Source organism: Tiliqua scincoides, chromosome 1 (genome assembly GCF_035046505.1).
Source record: "Tiliqua scincoides isolate rTilSci1 chromosome 1, rTilSci1.hap2, whole genome shotgun sequence".
Taxonomy (NCBI): domain Eukaryota; kingdom Metazoa; phylum Chordata; class Lepidosauria; order Squamata; family Scincidae; genus Tiliqua; species Tiliqua scincoides.
The window spans coordinates 288,069,599-288,088,996 of NC_089821.1; the positions used below are offsets into that span (position 1 = coordinate 288,069,599).

The 19,398-nt window shown below is 41.9% G+C and overlaps 1 protein-coding gene across 3 annotated transcripts in view; it reads right to left on the reverse strand.

Moving 5' to 3' along the window:
- Positions 1 to 1,487: 1,487 nt before the first annotated feature.
- CEP128 (centrosomal protein 128) overlaps positions 1,488 to 19,398 on the reverse strand; it is a 226,961-nt gene continuing 209,050 nt past the window's right edge. For all 3 annotated transcript variants that reach the window (XM_066612122.1, XM_066612120.1, XM_066612121.1), the window contains one exon: positions 1,488 to 2,753. In XM_066612122.1, the coding sequence (XP_066468219.1) occupies positions 2,656 to 2,753 (98 nt within the window). In that variant the 3' untranslated portion in view covers positions 1,488 to 2,655. The remainder of the gene's footprint in view (positions 2,754 to 19,398) is intronic.

Here is a 19,398-nt window from a genome sequence, read left to right on the forward strand (position 1 = left end):
TCTTGTGGCCTTAATGCAACTTAAATTAAGTAAATGTAGTGAATTGGTTGGATCTATACGAAACTGAAGACAGTTTTAATTTATTGGCCGAATTTTAGAAATCAGTAAATGCTTGTTTTCTTATATCATACTTGCAAGTCAGGGACAGACTGCAGCTATGAGCCAAAAGTAATCATCATCCATCTTCGAGATGCGGTTTCTAGAGAACCAGAGGTTTTCATTTGTATTATTTATTTATTTTTGCGCCAAAACTGAGGTTTCAGGCTAGCCCACTTATGAAAACATTGAGCAAAGATGTGGCCACAAGGTTAATCAAAAGACTGAGATAAATAGGTATACAGTAGCTGGAGCTGGAACTACATAGGTGTCCCCCCCTTTTTTTTAAAGGTTTTGGTATGTGTTCAATAAGGCAATACTTTTACTTTTTCAGTAAAAAAAAGGTTCTTCAACCATTTCTTTCAGTCGTTATTTCTCTGTACCATAAATAACAGAAGATGCTGACATCTCATCCAATACTTGTTTTTCCAACATTAGGTCAAGCAGGTATTTTAACAATCTAATTCTCAACTTCTGTTGCATATAATTGAAAAAAACAAAAAAAGGAAACGTTTACTGTACTGAATGAGTTATTTCGAGGTGGTTTAAATGAGATGAATCTCAGAACTAATTTCCCGCTCACTTTCATGATTTCCCACCACAAAAAGAGGTATTCATAAACCGTGTTTCGGTGATGCTGAGAGGCGGGGCACGTGTATGCACATGAACGGATATATGTACGTGCACAGTGCAATTTGTCCTGCTGTTTACATCTAACTGGAAACACTTGAGGGATTAGGGGCTTAGGGGTATGGCACATTCACTAGTAAGGTACATAACTAGAAGACCCAATTGTCATAGGGCAATAGGCTAGGCACATTGTTTATGAGAAATATGGTCCTCCAAAAGAATCTCCTATACTGGTAAGTCATTATACATGAGCGTAAAGGTAGTGCTCAACCACACTCTCTCTTCTTGCATTCCTCTGCTCTCCTATGCAAGAGATATGGGTAAGCGCAAGACCTTTTTCCCAGGGCATATTACTCTACCTAAGAACTCAGGAAAAGCCTTGCTGAATCACATCATAGGCCCACCTAGTCCAGTAACCTGCTTTACATGATGGCCAACAAGATGTCTATGGGAAGCTGACAAGCAGGAGAGATAAGGGCATAGGCCTCTCTCACAGTTGCTCACCTACAACGTGGATTCAGTAATCCTCAGGTTAGAAGTAATACTTATTTCTTGTTTGGCACACAACCACCTGGAAATTCCTGCTAATTAAAATGCCATCATGATTGACAACATTGACATAGGTAAGCCATTGTAATGCAGTTCATATCACTGACACAATCTCCTGTTTGGCCTACTGGTTTGGTTCACAAGACACTTTAATGAGGGCTTTGAACATTAAAGCAAAGTGCAGTTCTCAGACCACAGCTAAGGTAGGCGTGATAAACTAACCATAATTAAGACAGGTAAAAGTGACAAAGAGGCTTTATAGAAGGGTTTATTAGAAACTTCAAGAAAGGAAGGATCTGATTTCATCAGTACAAATCACAATATATGGCTAAAATATCATACATTGCCATTAACACTTCAACAGACTTAATAAAGCAAGGGTAGGAAAGTCCTGCTCATTAGAAATTGCTTTTTAAAGAGTTCGGTGCTCCTATAAACCAACTTCTCTCACCAAAGGGTCTCGACCTGTTAATTAAATTGCAGGTGTCTGTAAGTTTGTAGCAGGAAATTTTTATATTTTGATTCCAGTTCCTTTCTATCACACATGTAGTAAAATATTTCATTACATTATTAGAATACTTTAAAGTTAAAAGTAAAATTATTCTAGTGCTATCAAACAGAAGTGGTTTATTACTGAATTCCTTCTAGTTTGGGGGAAAATCTGGATTAGGCTGTATTCTTCACTGAGCTTGGATCAACAAACAGAGAAGTCACAAACACAGTGAAGTACGAGATGTAATCAGAACATTCCCCAAAGTAGAGGAAATTCAGGTCATTGTTTTAGATATAAACCATTTCTATTAATAAGCACAAGAATGTAATCATTGCATCATGCATCGTTTGAGCCACTTCTGTTGTAAAAAATGCTCGTTGTATATCCATCACTGTAACGTGTTGCAAAACCTTTTACTTACACACAAAGCAATTTCTATTAGCCATTCCCTGATTATTAAAAAGTGCACTGACTTATAGTTCATCTGTATTGTTCAACCAACATTTTATCAAGTTTTTGAAATTAAAGCACATGAAGGTATGCATTGAATGGTTTGTTTTTCTTGTTTTAGATTCAATAAAATAAATTCCTCAGCAGTATGAGGGTTTGATCGGGGATTGATGGAAGCAGACCAAAAGGGTCAATGTTTCATACCAAGAGATGCTTTGGCATCTTAGAGTCTGCGGTGCATCTTCAGGTTTAACTCGCCTCATTTTAGATACACAATCGTGATGCTGTTTCCAGACAGTATTTGGCATCTGTCAAACCAAAGAATCTGCATAGCTTTTGTAAATACAGCTGTACTTAACTGTAGCCAGAACCAAACAGTGGTGCAAAGCTGGATTTTCTACAGTGAAATTGCACATTCCTTAGCTGATTTACTACTTCTATTTTTCTGTTCGATGCTTCATCCCATTGACAGTCACACTGATGGCATCTTTTTTAGCTGCATTTAAATCCAAAGGAAGTGTACTTTTGGTAAACGCTGCAGAGGAAAGAAAGAGAAAAGCAATCATCCATTTGCTGACAACTCAAAATGAGGAGTTCAGAGCATAGATTGGAGCCATATAAATGCACTTGTATTCTGTTGTAAAGAACATAAGAACAGCCCCACTGGATCAGGCCATAGGCCCATCTAGTCCAGCTTCCTGTATCTCACAGCGGCCCATCAAATGCCCCAGGGAGCACACCAGATAACAAGAGACCTCATCCTGGTGCCCTCCCTTGCATCTGGCATTCTGACATAGCCCATTTCAAAAATCAGGAGGTTGCGCATACACATCATGGCTTGTACCTCATAATGGATTTTTGAATTTTTGAAGAAAAATGAGAAAAAATAAGAAATTAACATTCAGAGGCAAATTGTTTTTACAGTTATGTTTTCTAACTATGTTTTCCATCTACCGGGTAGATGGGACTCAGCCTGGGAAGGCAGCTCATCTGAGAGAAGGAAAACTCTGTTCCCAAACCTCCACTGCCTTGTGGCTACATCCAGTTATGGAAAATGCTTCAAGAGTCAACCTGGAGGCAAAATCCGGAGCCGGAGTCCCTGAGGCAGTTCATGGCTGAACACAGTCACGTTCTGGCAACTCCTGCAACACCGCTGGAACCAACTGTACTGGCTTCTGCCTTTCCATTGGACCATTTCAGCGATGTGGAGAGGGGGGATTTGCTGCATAGGTAACAGTCTATCCTCCATATCTACCTTACCCAGGCTTTGCGCACTGGAGAGGACACTGTTCCAGATCACTATTCAGAGTGCGATACCATAGTCTTCCAAGACTGAAGGATGCCAAACTAAATGTTTTCTATTGAGTTTACAGGGTTGGATGGGGTTAGGAAATCTGGGTTTGGAAGCAGTGTCTTTGTAAAAGGTTCTATAGCATAACATGTTGTAACATATGACATGGTGTAATATTAAACTACCGATGCAGCTGAGATGTGTGCACATTTATTAGTCATTTATATGCTTCGGATAACATGAACTGATCTAAACCATGGTTTAGGTTTGTTAGGAACCGCCAACCAAGTGAGGATGTTCTGATGATCCCAGTGCCCTCCGGGATGGGGAGCAGGGAAAAATGGTGGAAGCAGCTGACCACTACCAAGAATCCTGAGCCATGCAAGATTTCCTATGTAAACTTGGAACTAGGGTAATGGGGACACCAGATCCAGGTGTTTCCCAGGGAATGGGAAATAGTTACAGGGCCTGTGAAGCTTGCTGAGCTGGATTTAAAATCTTCAGAAAGCACACTGATGAGGAGAGGATGTGCAGCTGAGGGCCCTTCTGATCAACAGAGACACAAAGGAAGTTGCAAGCAGACAAGGAGGAAGATGATAAGGGTGTATATTCCAACCATTCCCTCTTCCACCAACATATCTGAGGTGCTGGGGAGGAGAAGACCTGAGGCTAGGTTGGTGGAACCTCTGGGAGGAAAGGCATTCCTCTGGGAGGAAAGGCAACAAGCATGGGGAGAGAATTCAGGATTATTGTAAACATGACACAGAAAGTATTGGCGGTTCAGCTTTCCTTCCTCTCTTCTCTTTCACACATGAGGGGAGTAGAGTGAAAGCTTCTGATTTCATTTCTTACTAAATCAGAGTTTCCTGGTAGGCCAATTTACAACTCTCAGAAAATGATGTGTGAGACTCACTTATGTGTGACTTGGGCCTTTCAAGTGGATGAGTGCTCTGAAATTTAAGGGCAGTTGTTGCCTGGTTTGTTGGTGTTTTGCATTAGCTAATAACATCAGGATTTCTCAAATAACTTATGTTGCTGTATCTGAGGATAACACAACTGCCTTGTGGTTCTCCAGGTCAGACCACCTTCACTGTTCGTAGGGGTTGCTGGGAATCTGTTTGAGAGTCATGCCAAGGGAACCTTTGGTAAAGTGGCCTTACAGAGTATTAGGCTGCATTTTGTGGGGCTCATCCTCAGTTTTGCAGGCCCTAGTAGTTTAGGAGGTGGACTTAGACCTGGAAGATCCAGGTTCAAATCCCCCCTTAGCCACAAAGCTTCCTGGGTGACCTTGGGCCAGTCACTTTCTCTCAGCCTCACCTACCTCACAGGGTTGTTGTGAGGACAAAAGGAGGGGAGCTGTGTACACCGCCCTGAGCTCTTTGGAGAAAGGGCGGTATAAAAAAGTGATAAATAAATAAATAAATAAATAAATAAATAAATAAATAATAGGGTCTGGTGTTCCTCAAAGGTTTTCATCCTGCTTCCACAGATACATGGAATTATTCATAGACATTTCACAGAGCACCAGACAAGCTGACAGTTTACCAGTGATTTTCAACCGGTGTGCCACGGCACAGTGGATGCTGTGAAAGGTCCGTAGATGTGCTGCTGAAGTTTGGAGCACAGTTTGAAAATAACTGAAAAACTCCTCCAGGTTTTGTAAATCTGTTTCTAGAGCAGCTGTCTATAGCAGTGAGCACCAAATCCCAGCCTGTGGGTTAGATCTGGCACCTACTGCAATTCTTCCCCAGTGTGAACGGAGTTCACTGTTCCACAAGGGAACCTCTTCTCTGCGCTTCCAATAGCCCCCAAACATTGCGCTGGCCAGCAGCTTTTGAGTTCCATCGCCCAGAAGGCTTTGCACCTGGATTTTCAGGCAGACGCAGCTGGCCGGCATGAAAGTTGGGGGCAATCAGTGGTGCAAAGTGCCTTCCCGGCAAAATGGTAAGCTCAATTTGTGGCAGGGAAGGATTTTCTGGGAAAAGTCTCAGAAAAAAAAAAAGTCTCCACTTTGGAGACTGCTGGTGTAGTTACAAATTGTCCCACTTCCTTTGCAGGACTCAGAAAGTCTTCCGGAAGCGACGCTGCAAGAGCTGAAGACCATATAGTTAGGTCAATGTGCTGAGAAAAGAAAACTGTTCATGCTTGACTGGAGTGGGTCAAAACCAGCAATTCTCAACATTTAAGGGTGTGGGCACTGCTACCTCCATGGAATTTAGGTAAGCCAGCATGTAGAATGGTTTAATTTGGGCCATATTAATGATGTGTAAATTGATACAGATGGAAGGATAATTAACCATGAAGAACTAGAATCCCACTTCAGATGTGGCTGGGTATTAACCTCCTGCATCTTGCTTCAAAGAAGAAACTGCTATAGAAATGTAATGTCCCACAGCAAAATAGGAGAATGGGGGCCGATTCACTTTTTATGGTGGAAACAATAAATGACATGTCTCCCAGAGACCTCTCACAATGCTCAAAGGGGTGGTATTTATCCGTAAAGATACTGCAGACAGGACTGAGGGAGAGCCTGCCAATCCCAGCCTCTCAGGGCTTAAAGCCTCCCATTCTTAAAGATGCATGCAGCCTCAGCCATGCCACAAGGGCTGTCTCAAATGTTTAGGATGCTCCCTCCTAAGCGCCCTTTCAAAATCCAGTTTGAAAAAGTAGAAAAATACTATGCCAGGTTCCTAGTAAAACTTCCACCAATTCCCATGATATCATTTGCTGTGGCTACTAAAGAAACATTAACACGCATGCCTGGGAACATTGACTATGCAATTAAATAAGATGTAGCGCACTGGGGTTGTCTGCTTCATAATAGCTTGGGCAAGCTGTAATAAGGATGGGAGCAATAAGACACGGATTGAAAAAGCTCACAGGCTTGGTCATGAGCTTATATAATGCTATCATTTTTTCCAAGAAACAATGAAGAATATAAAAGCCCAGATGACCTTGCAACCACTTTTGCCTCCGATGAACAGTTGGTTACCTTTTTGAGTCTTGTGTCTAAGTACAAAAGAAGGAATCTTGGGAGGAACAAGGTTTATACTGAAGAAAACAATCTCCTATAAAACAGACTGGTGTGCATGCATGCGTGAGAGTGTCCCATCTTATAATGTATTCTTATTGTTTAGATTAGCTTGTACAATACTGAAAGACAATCTCCCTTGTACTGCAGAAATGCAGAAACAACCCCTCTTGCCAAATGAAAAAACAAAAACAAGCACAAAGGGATCAAAGACGTTTTGTCCTAAGTCTTACTCTTTCGAACCAAACACATTCAGAAGTGACAAGAGGGTATGACTTGTAAGTAAAGCTGTTGAAAGGACTCCAGAAAATTTTCCTATCAGCCTTAGGACTGAAGCGCTGTTAATGTAGGAATTGGGCAAGAAATGGTTAACTGCTTTTGGAAGGGGAGTGGAAGCCTGCTCTGTACTTCTTACTCAGTTGTGCAGAAATATCAGGGTGAAATATCTGAATAAGCTAGTGATTGGCTTACAAAGCCCCCTTTCTTCTCCTGCTGAATGGCAAGAGCATAGCTGACAAGGGAATGCTTTGCCAGCAACAGGGAAGAAATGAGGTGCTTGGGATTGCTTGGGGTTTCAGCCGGAACTTTACAGGAAAAGAAGCAGCATGGGCAGAGTCAAAAACAAGCTGGAATTTGGTGCTGTTCTGTGGTGTCAATCATGGCTTATTAAATAAACCAACGTAACAATAAAATATGGCTCTGAACAAACACTTGATGTCCAAAGATGCAAGTTAACTAGGTATGGGAAAGCAGGCTGTGTTTGTCACTGCTTATTTGTCCAATTCATTCTAAAAGCTGTTTATGTTACTATGCATGTCACTAACATGCATAGTGGCAATGACTCTGGTGGCCATGAATTCCAAAGGTTAATCCTGAATTATGCGAAATACTTTCATTGTGACATAAATTTCTATGAATTTGAGCCTACTTAATCAGACATACAAATTGTTAACCAGTTTGATCCTGGTTTTCAATCCTGATTTGCACTGGAAGCACAACCTATGGTCCAATGCTATCCATGATTGGGTGGGCACATGGAGGAGTTCACAGGCCCAATGCTATCCAGGACTGGACCAGTACACAGAGGTTTAAAGTCCCAAAATGGTTTTTGGTGGCCATCACAGTGTGCCAGTGACAGCCATTTTGCATTTTTGACTGGGGGATAAGTACAAGGTAAGGGAGATAAGGTAAGTCCAATGGTGCTTTTCACAGTTATGGTTCCAAACCCACAGTGCACTATCCAAGCTTGTCCTCCCCTGCTCATCACCCAATGCACCGAGCAAGACAGGGATGTACTTTCCTATCCACAGGTAAGCTACCACCACTCTGGTTACCTATCAAGACCTCAGCTCCAAAGCAAGCTAAACCCTGCCTTCCCGATTATGTTCTAACTCTGGAGCTCCTCTTTTACTTCAAGGATCGAAGTCTCAGAATATTATATCTGAATAACCAGGTTGGATTTAAGTGAACACCCAGTTCCTCCACAGTTTACAATCCAACTAAGATCTATGAATATAAGTAGGTTCATTAAAAGACTAAGCCAAGACTAAATATCACTAAAAAAGTTATTAGGCATTTATCAGAGAATATGCTAGGGACATAATTTTTTTTTTTTAATGTAAGAAAAAAGGACTTATAATTCTAAGCTTACTCACTTAGGACCCAATCCTATCCAACTTTCCAGTGCCAGTGCAGCTGCAATGTAGCCCTGAGGAAATGGAACAAATGATCCCTTACCTGGAGCAGGCCTCCATGACTATTTGCCTACTGCAGGATGCAGTGCATGCCTCATTGGCACAGTTGTACCAGGAGTGGAAAATTGGATAGAATTGGGCCCTCATTCAAATACCTATAAGGAAGTGAAAAGAAGGAACTACTCCTTCCAACTCCAGAACTCCTCTATACCTCACAAGGGACTAACAAACACTTCCCAAAACCAGATCAGCTGAACCTTCTCTTCTTTCCAGCTGAGTCACAAAACCACAAGAGTAGAGTCAAACTAAACCCCAAATCTATCAGTACTTCACACAGTGCTAGAGGCTGAACGGGGTAGAGAGGGGGTGGAATGGGGGAGTTCTCAGGCAGGATGGAGGTTAGGCAGACCAGGAGCAGGATTGCCACACCCACATGCACAGATACCCTAGCCCAGGGGTGTCAAACATAAGGCCCGGGGACCAGATGCGGCCCGCGGAAGCTTTTTATACAGCCCTCAAGTTTTCAGTTGCTAAGTAGTGCTGAGGTGTTACTGCTGAAAGGGCAGCCCACATGAAAATTGGGCTCTCCTATATCTTGAAATATGATCAAGATTAAAATATTTTCTCTTTTGTTATTTGCAGCTAATGAGTTTCTAAGTGAGAAAAAAGTGTTTATTTTTGGTTATGACCTGTTTAATGACATCACTTCTTGCCCAATGACATCACTTCAGGATGTCAGCAGGCATCATGAATGCTATGTGGCCCTCCATATGAAATGAGTTTGACACCCCTGCCCTAGCCCCTTCTGCCTCCCTTTCTGCAGCCATTACATATCTCACTCCTGTGCCTGAAAAATAGCAGGCATAGATCCAAGGAGTCCTATGATGGCAACAGAGGCTGTAGAGGAGACATTTCCAATTGCCAGCCCCTGCAGATGTAGCACAGTCAGGGGGCGGGGCTAAGGTAGGATCGAGGTGTCAGTGTTTCAGACAAAATTCCCCTATTAGTTGTCCTTTGTTCCCTTTTGTCACTGTGGTCTCTCAGTTAAAATAATTGGAGATTTAACTATTATCAGAGGGGAAAGTTGCGATTCAAAAGCACTCTGAAAAAAAGTTGCCAACATTAAGAACAGCTTTCATTACCGGTAGACAGCAAATAGGATGGAGAACTATAAACAATAAAGCGAATGCCCAGATGGAATAGCAAATCCTGTTTACTTTTCAGTAATACAAGAACCAGAAGGTGCGTGATAAAAATCAAAAAGCAATACACTTAAAACATGCTAAAGGAAATCCTTTTAATGCAGAGCAATATTAGCCTTTGGAATCTGTTGCGTTAATCATATAGGATGGTGTGTTAAATAACCCACTAAAATTTAAGGAAATGATTGAATACCTGTGACTGTGTTGGGCTGTATGCAGAGTGTTGAATTATAATTAAAGACCTGGGTTCAAATTCCTGCTCAGCTATGAAGCTCTCTGGTTGATCTTAAGGTTAAATTGTAAGTTTTTTAGCTGTGGGGTGGAGAACATACCAAGAAGCTTCCCCATGGTAAAAATGTGAACTCAACTGCCACCTGTTATGACTGGGCTGGTTTAGCATTGTGCATCTTTCTTTTTCCATCATTGCCCATTTCCACAATATAAAGAGTCAATGTGCATACCTGGGAGAACATGATTTCCAGCTGTTACAATGGAATACATGCTGCTTTATATAGTGGGTAGAAGTTTTTTTTCTTTTTCTTTCTTTTCTTTTTTTAAGGACATTCAAGGAATGTGGGAGACCATTTCCCCTGGCATTTGTCTCTAGGGATGGTATAATAAAAGCAATATACTTACAATGTCAGGGGAACAGTGTTTTTGGAATAGGGCCACTTGCTGTGTATTTCAGCAGCTGTTAAAGCAGGAGACTTGACAGACTGAAACATTCAACAAGTTCTATGGCACAACCTCTTGTCCTCCACCATACCACCACATGCTGCTCCACCATACCACGATATTGTCCTCCAAACAGCCACCGTATGCTGCTGCTAGAGATGCAGAACACAACAGTGAGGGGACCACATTTACAGAGCTGGAACAATCCTGTGCACCAACTGGACTCTTAAGGAGTTACAAATATATTCAGAGAAATAATGAGAAAACTGAGAAGATCTACCACTCTTATTGTTTTCAACCTCTTCATAAACGACCTGGAGAAAGGGGTGAGCAGTGAGGTGGCTAAGTTTGCAGACGACACCAAACTTTTCTGAGTGGTGAAGACCAGAGACGATTGTGAGGAGCTCCAGAAGGATCTCTCCAAACTGGCAGAATGGGCAGCAAAATGGCAGATGAGTTTCAATATAAGTAAGTGTAACGTCATGCACATTGGGGCAAAAAATCAAAACTTCACATATAGGCTAATGGGTTCTGAGCTGTCTGTGACAGATCAGGAGAGAGATCTTGGGGTGATGGTGAACAGGTCGATGAAAGTGTCGGCTCAATGTGCGGCGGCAGTAAAGAAGGCCAATTCTATGCTTGGGATCATTAGAAAAGGTATTGAGAACAAAACGGCTAATATTATAATGCCGTTGTACAAATCGATGGTAAGGCCACAACTGGAGTATTGTGTCCAGTTCTGGTCGCCACATCTCAAAAACGATATAGTGGAAATGGAAAAGGTGCAAAAGAGAGTGACTAAGACGATTACTGGGCTGGGGCACCTTCCTTATGAGGAAAGGCTAAAGCGTTTGGGCCTCTTCAGCCTAGAAAAGAGACGCCTGAGGGGGGACATGATTGAGACATACAAAATAATGCAGGGGAAGGATAAAGTGGATAGAGAGATGCTCTTTACACTCTCACATAACACCAGAACCAGACAATATCCACTAAAATTGTTGAGAGAGTTAGGATAGACAAAAGAAAATATTTCTTTACTCAGAGTGTGGTCAGTCTGGGGAACTCCTTCCTGCAGCATCTGGCCTGGATGCCTTTAAAAGGGGATTGGACAAGTTTCTGGAGGAAAAATTCATTATGGGTTACAAGCTATGATGTGTATGTTCAATCTCCTGATTTTAGAAATGGGCTATGTCAGAATGCCAATGCAAGGGAGGACACCAGGATGCAGGTCTCTTGTTATCTGGTGTGCTCCCTGGGGCATTTGGTGGGCCTCTGTGAGATACAGGAAGCTGGACTAGGTGGGCCTATGGCCTGATCCAGTCGGGCTGTTCTTATGTTCTTAATGACAAAGCACAAGTTTGTAAAAACATACTGGATTTTAAAAATCTAATTATTCTCCATTGCGCAGTTGCTCCACAAGAGAGGCTTTCAAACTAAGTTTTGGGAGACTTTCACCAAAAGTCCCAAGGCAGCTGTTGTTATGAGCTGAACATTGGCAGCGCCAAGGTTAACTGACGGCTGTGAACCTAGTAACATGACATTGAGAAGCCTAGCTGCTCTTAGCCTTCTTTCAAGTGTTACAGATTCAGAAGGTCTTAGATTAAGACTCCCCACAGTTTAACAAGCCTTATAAATAAAATGGTTTCTAGGAAAAGATTTGTCAGTACAGTGAAAGGATAAAAACTGTACAAGCAGGTAAAGGATAAATTTGCAACAGCGAAGCAGAGCATCTGCCGTTGCTAATCAGTTTGTAATCTAAAACTAGAGAAAAGCACAGCAGCCATTAACAATAGTTTCTTGGGATCAATGTCTAGATAACAGCCTGTGGCTGATGAGACTCTGTTGAGCAGCAGCTGAAAATAATGCTGGTTATGTGAACTATGTCTCTAATGAGCGCCTTCTTGACAAAATTATGCTGTCAGATAAACCTCTTCCTTTCTACAAAACAGTTTAGTCAGACTAGCTCCCACAATATCATTTTAAATAGACAGTTGTGAAAATAAAAAGATATACTACAGTAACTATAGAGATTAAAATCTGGCATACAAAGGCAGACAAAGAAGCCCTTACAAAAACCAAGGGATCTAATTGGTTTCCATTTCTTTGCCAGTGGCAACTTCATGTCAAACAGAACTATGAATTGTAGGAAAGATTCTCCACTTTAAACTTCTTCGCACTTCTTTCCCTTCTGTCGTTTCAAGAAACACTGATTCTTCAAGCTGATCTTACATGTCTGCAAAACTATTTCCCACCAGGGCGTGTCTTGTGGGGCTGCCTGTCAGCATTACTTTGATAGAAAGCCTGACTTTTTAAAGGCTTTTACAAAAATGTACTGGAAATCTTCACACAGCATGGAGAGTAAAGATGATGAAGGTTTCGCTGAGCCACAGAATGGATAGTTTTCTGACTCTGAGTAAACTGGGAGGTAAAACCACCATCAGCTACAGGTGACTTAAGCAAGAAATGCAGAAAATAAAACTGTTTGGGAAATGTTGCAGGGAAAGTTTTCAGAACATATTTCAGAATAAAAGCCTCAAGTAGATGTGTGAAGGAATGCCTTTGCTTAAAATAGTAGAAGGGGGGGGAATACACTGAACTGGCTTATGCATTTTTAAAATCAAAAAGCCAACAAAGGAAAGAGAAACCAAGTGGGGAAAAAGAACAAAACTGAAGAAAGGGTGAGCTAAAAACCATTTCTGGAGAAGTGGACAGAATTAGGCTGCAATCCTATTCTCACTTACCTAGGAGTAAGTCCCACTGATTGCAATGGACTTACTTCTGAGTAGACATGCATAGGATTGGGCTCTCAGCTAACCAGCAGATTGGTTCACAGCTGGGAGGGAAGCTCAACTTCCCGTGATATAAACTGTAGCTGGGACAGGGAATTACTGTGCATACTAAGGGCGCAATCCTAACCACTTATATCAGTGCTTTCCAGTGCTTAACTGGAAACATTCCCTTACTTTGAGGAGGCCTCTGTGAGTGACACCCAACTGCAGGCTGCAGCACATGTCCCATTGGCACCGCTATGCCAGTGCTGGAAAGCACTAAGGGGTTAGGATTGTGCCCTAAGAGGATCTTGAAAGCTGGAGAATGGGAAAAAAACTGATATTGCTTGGTGAGATATCTGGCCTCAAAGCTGAATGCACATTGCTTTTATTTGAATCATGTCTAGTCTGGAAACAACTCTAGTTAGGGCCAGCTAGGAGGAAAGTCAGGTTCAGGAGGACTCCCAAACTGCCAACCTGCTCCTTCAAGTCAACTCAGCACGCCCTGATAGTAGTTAGTAGAGGGTAAAAATCTTTTTTTTTTTGTTTTTTTTTAAGTTCTGGATAAAAGGCTTGGAGCAATATTCTGGACCCAGAGATTCAAAACAGGTTTTTATAGCTGAAACTAATGATAACGCTGAATCAATGAAAAGCTGATATGTGTAACTGTATCTCCTTTTATTCTGTATTTGGAGAAGGGAATCATAATTAATCAAAAGAGGTAAAATCGTGTGCCAACACAGCCTGCTCCATCCTGTCTCTCCTGTCATCCCTAGAGCAATATTTCCCCCCTTGGATCAGAAAACAATTATCCACTTGTGCAAGACAACTGACACTTGGCTTCTTGCAACTGGCACAATCCTTTATCTCTGACAGAGGGTGCAACCCAAACCCCTTATATCAGTGCTTTCCAGCACTGGCATAGCAGTTGGGCGTCACTCATGGAGGCCTCCTCAAAGTAAGGGAATGTTTGTTCCCTTACCTCAGAGCTACATTGCCCTTATGTCAGTGCTGGAAAGCACTGACATAAGGGGTTAGGATTGTGCCCAGAGTTGATAAGAGTTGATACAGTTTGAAAACCTGAAGCCAGAATTGATCTGCAGCCTCTGTACACATTGAGACTGTGATTTTTCTAAAATAATGATTCAGCTACAGAACTTAATGAGTCACTATAGAAGCTCTTGTCATGAGTAATGCCCTTAGCTAATTGGAAATTATTGCATTCTTGGTCTTAGGTGTCCTGCTGACTTGCTATGTTGAAATCTATATATAAAGAAAACATTTATCAAGAAAATGTTTGATGATGACAGGATAGCAGATGTCATGGTCTTACTGTCCTCTTCAATTACATTCTAGTCAGAAGGTGGGCAGCCCAGTCCTAAGCTGACTTGGCGCAGGCTGGCCAGAGGGGCCTGCCCCACATCCAGAGCAGGGTTCGGGCAGAAGCGGCTCAGCCCAGGACAAGGGTAATTACTTCCCCTCCCTGGGTAAAGCTGCAGCAGTCCCAATGGGGCTGACCCGGAGCCACCCCAGGCTGCCCAGGACAGGGAATAGGACCTGGCATAAGTGCCGGATCCTGGCCTAACTCCCCACTCACCTGCTGCCCAACAACGGGCCCGCCCGAAAACACCTCCCTCTGGCCTTACTCACACCCTGACCCCCATGCCAACCTAGCTTGGCCGACACGGGCTTACCATTGTTCCAGCCCAGGGCTAATATTATAATGCCATTGTACAAATCGATGGTAAGGCCACACCTGGAGTATTGTGTCCAGTTCTGGTCGCCACATCTCCAAAAGGACATAGTGGAAATGGAAAAGGTGCAAAAGAGAGCGACTAAGACGATTACTGGGCTGGGGCACCTTCCTTATGAGGAAAGGCTACGGCGTTTGGGCCTCTTCAGCCTAGAAAAAAGGTGCCTGAGGGGAGTCATGATTGAGACATGCAAAATTATGCATGGGAAGGATAAAGTGGATAGAGAGATGCTCTTTACAATCTCACATAACACCAGAACCAGGGGACACCCACTAAAATTGAGTGTTGGGAGAGTTAGAACAGACAAAAGAAAATATTTCTTTACTCGGCGTGTGGTTGGTCTGTGGAACTCCTTGCCACAGGATGTGGTGATGGCATCTGGCCTAGATGCCTTTAAAAGGGGATTGGCCTAGATGCCTTTAAAATTTCTGGAGGAAAAAGCATCACGGTTTACAAGTCATGATGTGTATGTGCAACCTCCTGATTTTCGAAATGGGTTATGTCAGAATGCCAGATGCAAGGGAGGACACCAGGATGCAGGTCTCTTGTTATCTGGTGTGCTCCCTGGGGCATTTGGTGGGCTGCTGTGAGATACAGGAAGCTGGACTAGATGGGCCTATGGGCTGATCCAGTGGGGCTGTTCTTATGCTTTCTGGATTGCACCCTTAGAACAGCTATTTAAAGCTCCAATAGATAAAAGAGACATTGGCCACCTCAGTCTGATTCCAGGTGGTATAATTTTATCCGCCCACCTCCTCATTCTTCTGTTTGCATACAGACATTATACAGACACGCTATATCGGTATAGACTTGGAAACAGGATGCTAAAGTGGTTGAATTGCCTCAGAACAAAGGAAATACTTTGGTTGAATTGGAACCTGTCAGCCATGTCCAGTCCATCCCCCAGCAAGTTCTACAAAAACTGTTCACAAGACAAAAACTTGTATCATCAGTTTTTCCCCCCATTGGATCCCATGTTATAATTTCAAATTATGCAACCCTTGCAACTCTTTACCTAAGATAAGGGAAGGAAGGGAGATAAGAAAAATGTTGCTGTTGCTTGGCAAAGAGCTGAGCAAATGCCCTGTTCCTGCTAGCCAGTGAGGGCCAGTGAGGGCCAGTAGAGGGGAGCCCCTCCCCTTGGGACTAACTCTGTATGTGACTCTCCCTTGAACCCACAGCACAAGGCATCCCTTCTAAATGTGCTAGACTAGCCATCTTTCCTACTGCAAACTGATGCAAGGGAGGGCACCAGGATGCAGGTCTCTTGCTTTGTGTGCTGCCGGAGGCATTTGGTGGGCCACTGTGAGATACAGGAAGCTGAACTGGATGGGCCTATAACCTGATCCAGTGGGGCTGTTCTTATGCTCTTAAACTGGAAACCAGCGCGTAACCCTCTCCATTCTGCTTCATGCATGAACACCCCCCCCCCCCCGAAAAAGCTTCTATACACACCCCTCTCCTTACACTGCCTCACTTAAAAAACTGCTCATAAGGCAAGGCAAAGCAATCCCACAAAGCAAAGTGATCAGTGATCCCTGTAGGGTTCTCACCCTGGAAAACTCCTAGCCTTCCAATATGTCAAAGGTATTTATGACCCTCTCCAGCTACTGTCCCATAAAGCCCAGGAAGGCCTACCCTTAGACAAACAAGTCAAGTTACATTGCTGAAGTTCAGGCAAAGACATTTAGAGTAAACAGAAACATGGGGTAGCTGAGCTGCTTGATCAGAAGGCTGTCTGAACAGCAAATGGAAGAAATCAGTTTGTAAAAGAAAAGCCATTAAAGTTGTTATTGCAATGTTAGTCTTACTGAACAAGGCTCTGGGAGGGACCAGAAGTTTGGAGGCAAAACCTTTGGTCACCATCAAACAGCTGCAGAGAGGCAGAGTGAGGGCAGATACACATCAAGACACAAGCCTTTGCCATGTCACAAGAAAACTGCCTTAGGACTGTGGTCTCAGGGGAAAAGCACATACTTGAACACCAAGCCCTCTGGGAATCAGTCTTTTTGAGGGGTCTCCAACGTCTCACTATAAGCAAATAAAACTGCCGAAATTCTTGACTATGGAGAACCTAGCAGAACATGTGGTTGGTTGGAATGGCTTGGTGACAAAGCTTCCTAGAGTGTGATTAATCTAGCTCTAAGGTGGCAACATCTTTCTTCCACAGCCTTGGGAGCATCACTAGACTTGCAAACTGAAGCCTTAAAAACCTCCCCTTGGTGGAGATTTCCTTAGCTTTGTTTGAGGTGAAATTAGTGTTTAGGCGTTGAACAAAAAGCAGATGATATGTGAAGCCAATTTAATATAGCATAGTGAGCTTCATGATTCAATTTAGAACTTCTGAGGAAGAAGAAAAAGCATATGCATTTTTCCCCCTGAGAATTCTCTAAAATAACATATAATTAGAAATCCATTTCTAGACCAAGCTGAGAGGAAAGTTGAGAGGAAAGTTGACCAATTTGAGCATCACTATTGGTAATCTTTTCAGAGACTCACTGGTCAAAGAATTCAAAAGTTGGATGCCTGAGAATGCAGAGGCTTAGAACATTTTTCTTTTAATATTAAGAATTTTTTTAAAAAAAAATTTTTTCCTGTGTTTTGAACCAGAAGGTTCATTGTGATTAGGTGAAACTATTACCAGATTATTAATCCAACCCATGAAAAATGACAACTATGTAATGTGTTTCAACAAATGATAAATGGATGAAGGCATGTTTATCAAGCACATAAATGTATTTCATAACTTACCTGAAAAGGAAGTGAACAGTATGAGTCAAGAAACTAATTAAATGATTCATCAGCATATTTTGGAACATAAAAACCTTAGGCAGGTATGTTGACATACAATGTAGATAGGCAATTTTATATATGAATTATAGTTCTATAGGGATTAGTATAAAATACAGGGCATGAATGGATGCCTTTTATCAGTCTCTTCAAGTAGGAAGAATTTTGAATGCAGAAAAAAGAGTATTATGATATTCTTACAGTGCAAGCCTATACACGTCTACTCAGCCTTATAGATTTTAATGGAACTTATTCTCACATATGTATGTGCACTTGCATGAGTACAGGATTGTACTGTACAATATAACTTCTGAGTAGACATGCATAGGTTTATGCTATCAGTCATTCTACTATGCAAACTGGAAAAAATGTCAGTTGGTTAGAATAAAAAATGGGAACCTTAAACTCAAGCCTATATTTTTAGTGCCTCTTGTCAACTCACATGCCACTTAAGCATGACCATAAATGACTTTTACATACTGCATCATTATGTTGTGAGTCTATACTGATTTATGCATAGTACAAAGACACACAAGAATGGAGGTAAGGAGGTCTTTGAGGTCTCATTAGTCATGTTTTTGAATGGCTGATAATTATCTTAGGACAAAGTGATCTAAAATATTAAAGGCTACTATCAGACAATGCAGCCGCTGATTTATGTAAGAGATTAATTTCTGTATTTTGAAATTTATTGTGAAAATTATCCCCAACTGAAACTAGGTTTTAGCTTAACTGATACAATGGATTCATTAGATGTGCAAGCTCTTGGTTTTATGTGCAAACTCTTGGTTTTAGAGGCAGGCTGCCTCTGATTGCCAGATGCAGGGGAGGGCACCAGGTCACAGGTTATGTCTGTTGTCTTGTGCTCCCTGGGGCATTTGGTGGACCACTGTGAAATACAGGAAGCTGGACTAGATGGACCTTTGGCCTGATCCAGCAGGGCTCTTCTTATGTTCTTAGATATTTGGGACTTTACAAAATGGGAGGTGGGTTTAGCTCATTGAATGGCATGCTGGGGACTAGTGGCACAAATGAATGATGAATTCATCACTGAAAACAATGATGAATCCAGAATGCTAAGCGATTCCCCCTTGAATCCTTGCACTGTATAGACATGGCAGCTGAGATGGGATGCAAAGAAATTCATACATTGTCTCATGAAATTAAAAAAAAAGCTATGCTTTGTGCAATATAATCTATATGGTTTATGATTCTGCAAAAGACAAAATCATTGTGCTCAGTGCTATTATTTACCCGAAGTAGATCATAGTTTTGGAAGACCCTTTAATCCGTCAGTTCAATGTTCTTCCCACAAAATTTGGCATGTCCTGGATTCTTGCTAGATTTTTGTTGCTGGCAGTCTCAAAGGTCTTGGTCAAGTCAGGCAAGCTACTGCCATTGTCTTGAATTAGATTGTGTACATATAGTGGCTAATTTGTTTACATGAAAATAAGTGCAAAGTGGTGGACAGCCAGATGGCTCATTTCCTGGATGGAAGCCTCAAAGAGTACACCCCTAGGGAAGAAACTGATTGTACTAAGATGACCAGCAAAAAGAAAACATTTGGCTCATCTGCCCCTTCCTTTCTCATTGTCAGGCATCATCCTACTTGGCAACCTTCACAGTGAAATCTGGGCAACCTTTTGGGACTTTTATGATATTTCAGTACCAAATACAGATCAATCAAAAGTAATAAATCCAGTATGCATTTAAAAAAACACACAGCAGGAATGCTCTGATTAGTCTAATAACAAAAATGGAAAAAAATGCCTCATATTTTCATTCACTAATCGAGGTTCACCAGAATGACCTTATGGAAATCCCCTATTGACAGAAATGGGTTTTATTTTTTTAAGGATTTTGGTGTTTTCCAAAGTTAGAAGTTTTATATGTTTTTATTCCAAAGGTGCATTTTTATAAATTATAATCGCTTTAAAAATATACTAGGTAGGTGATACAGGTGGTATGGTGTCAG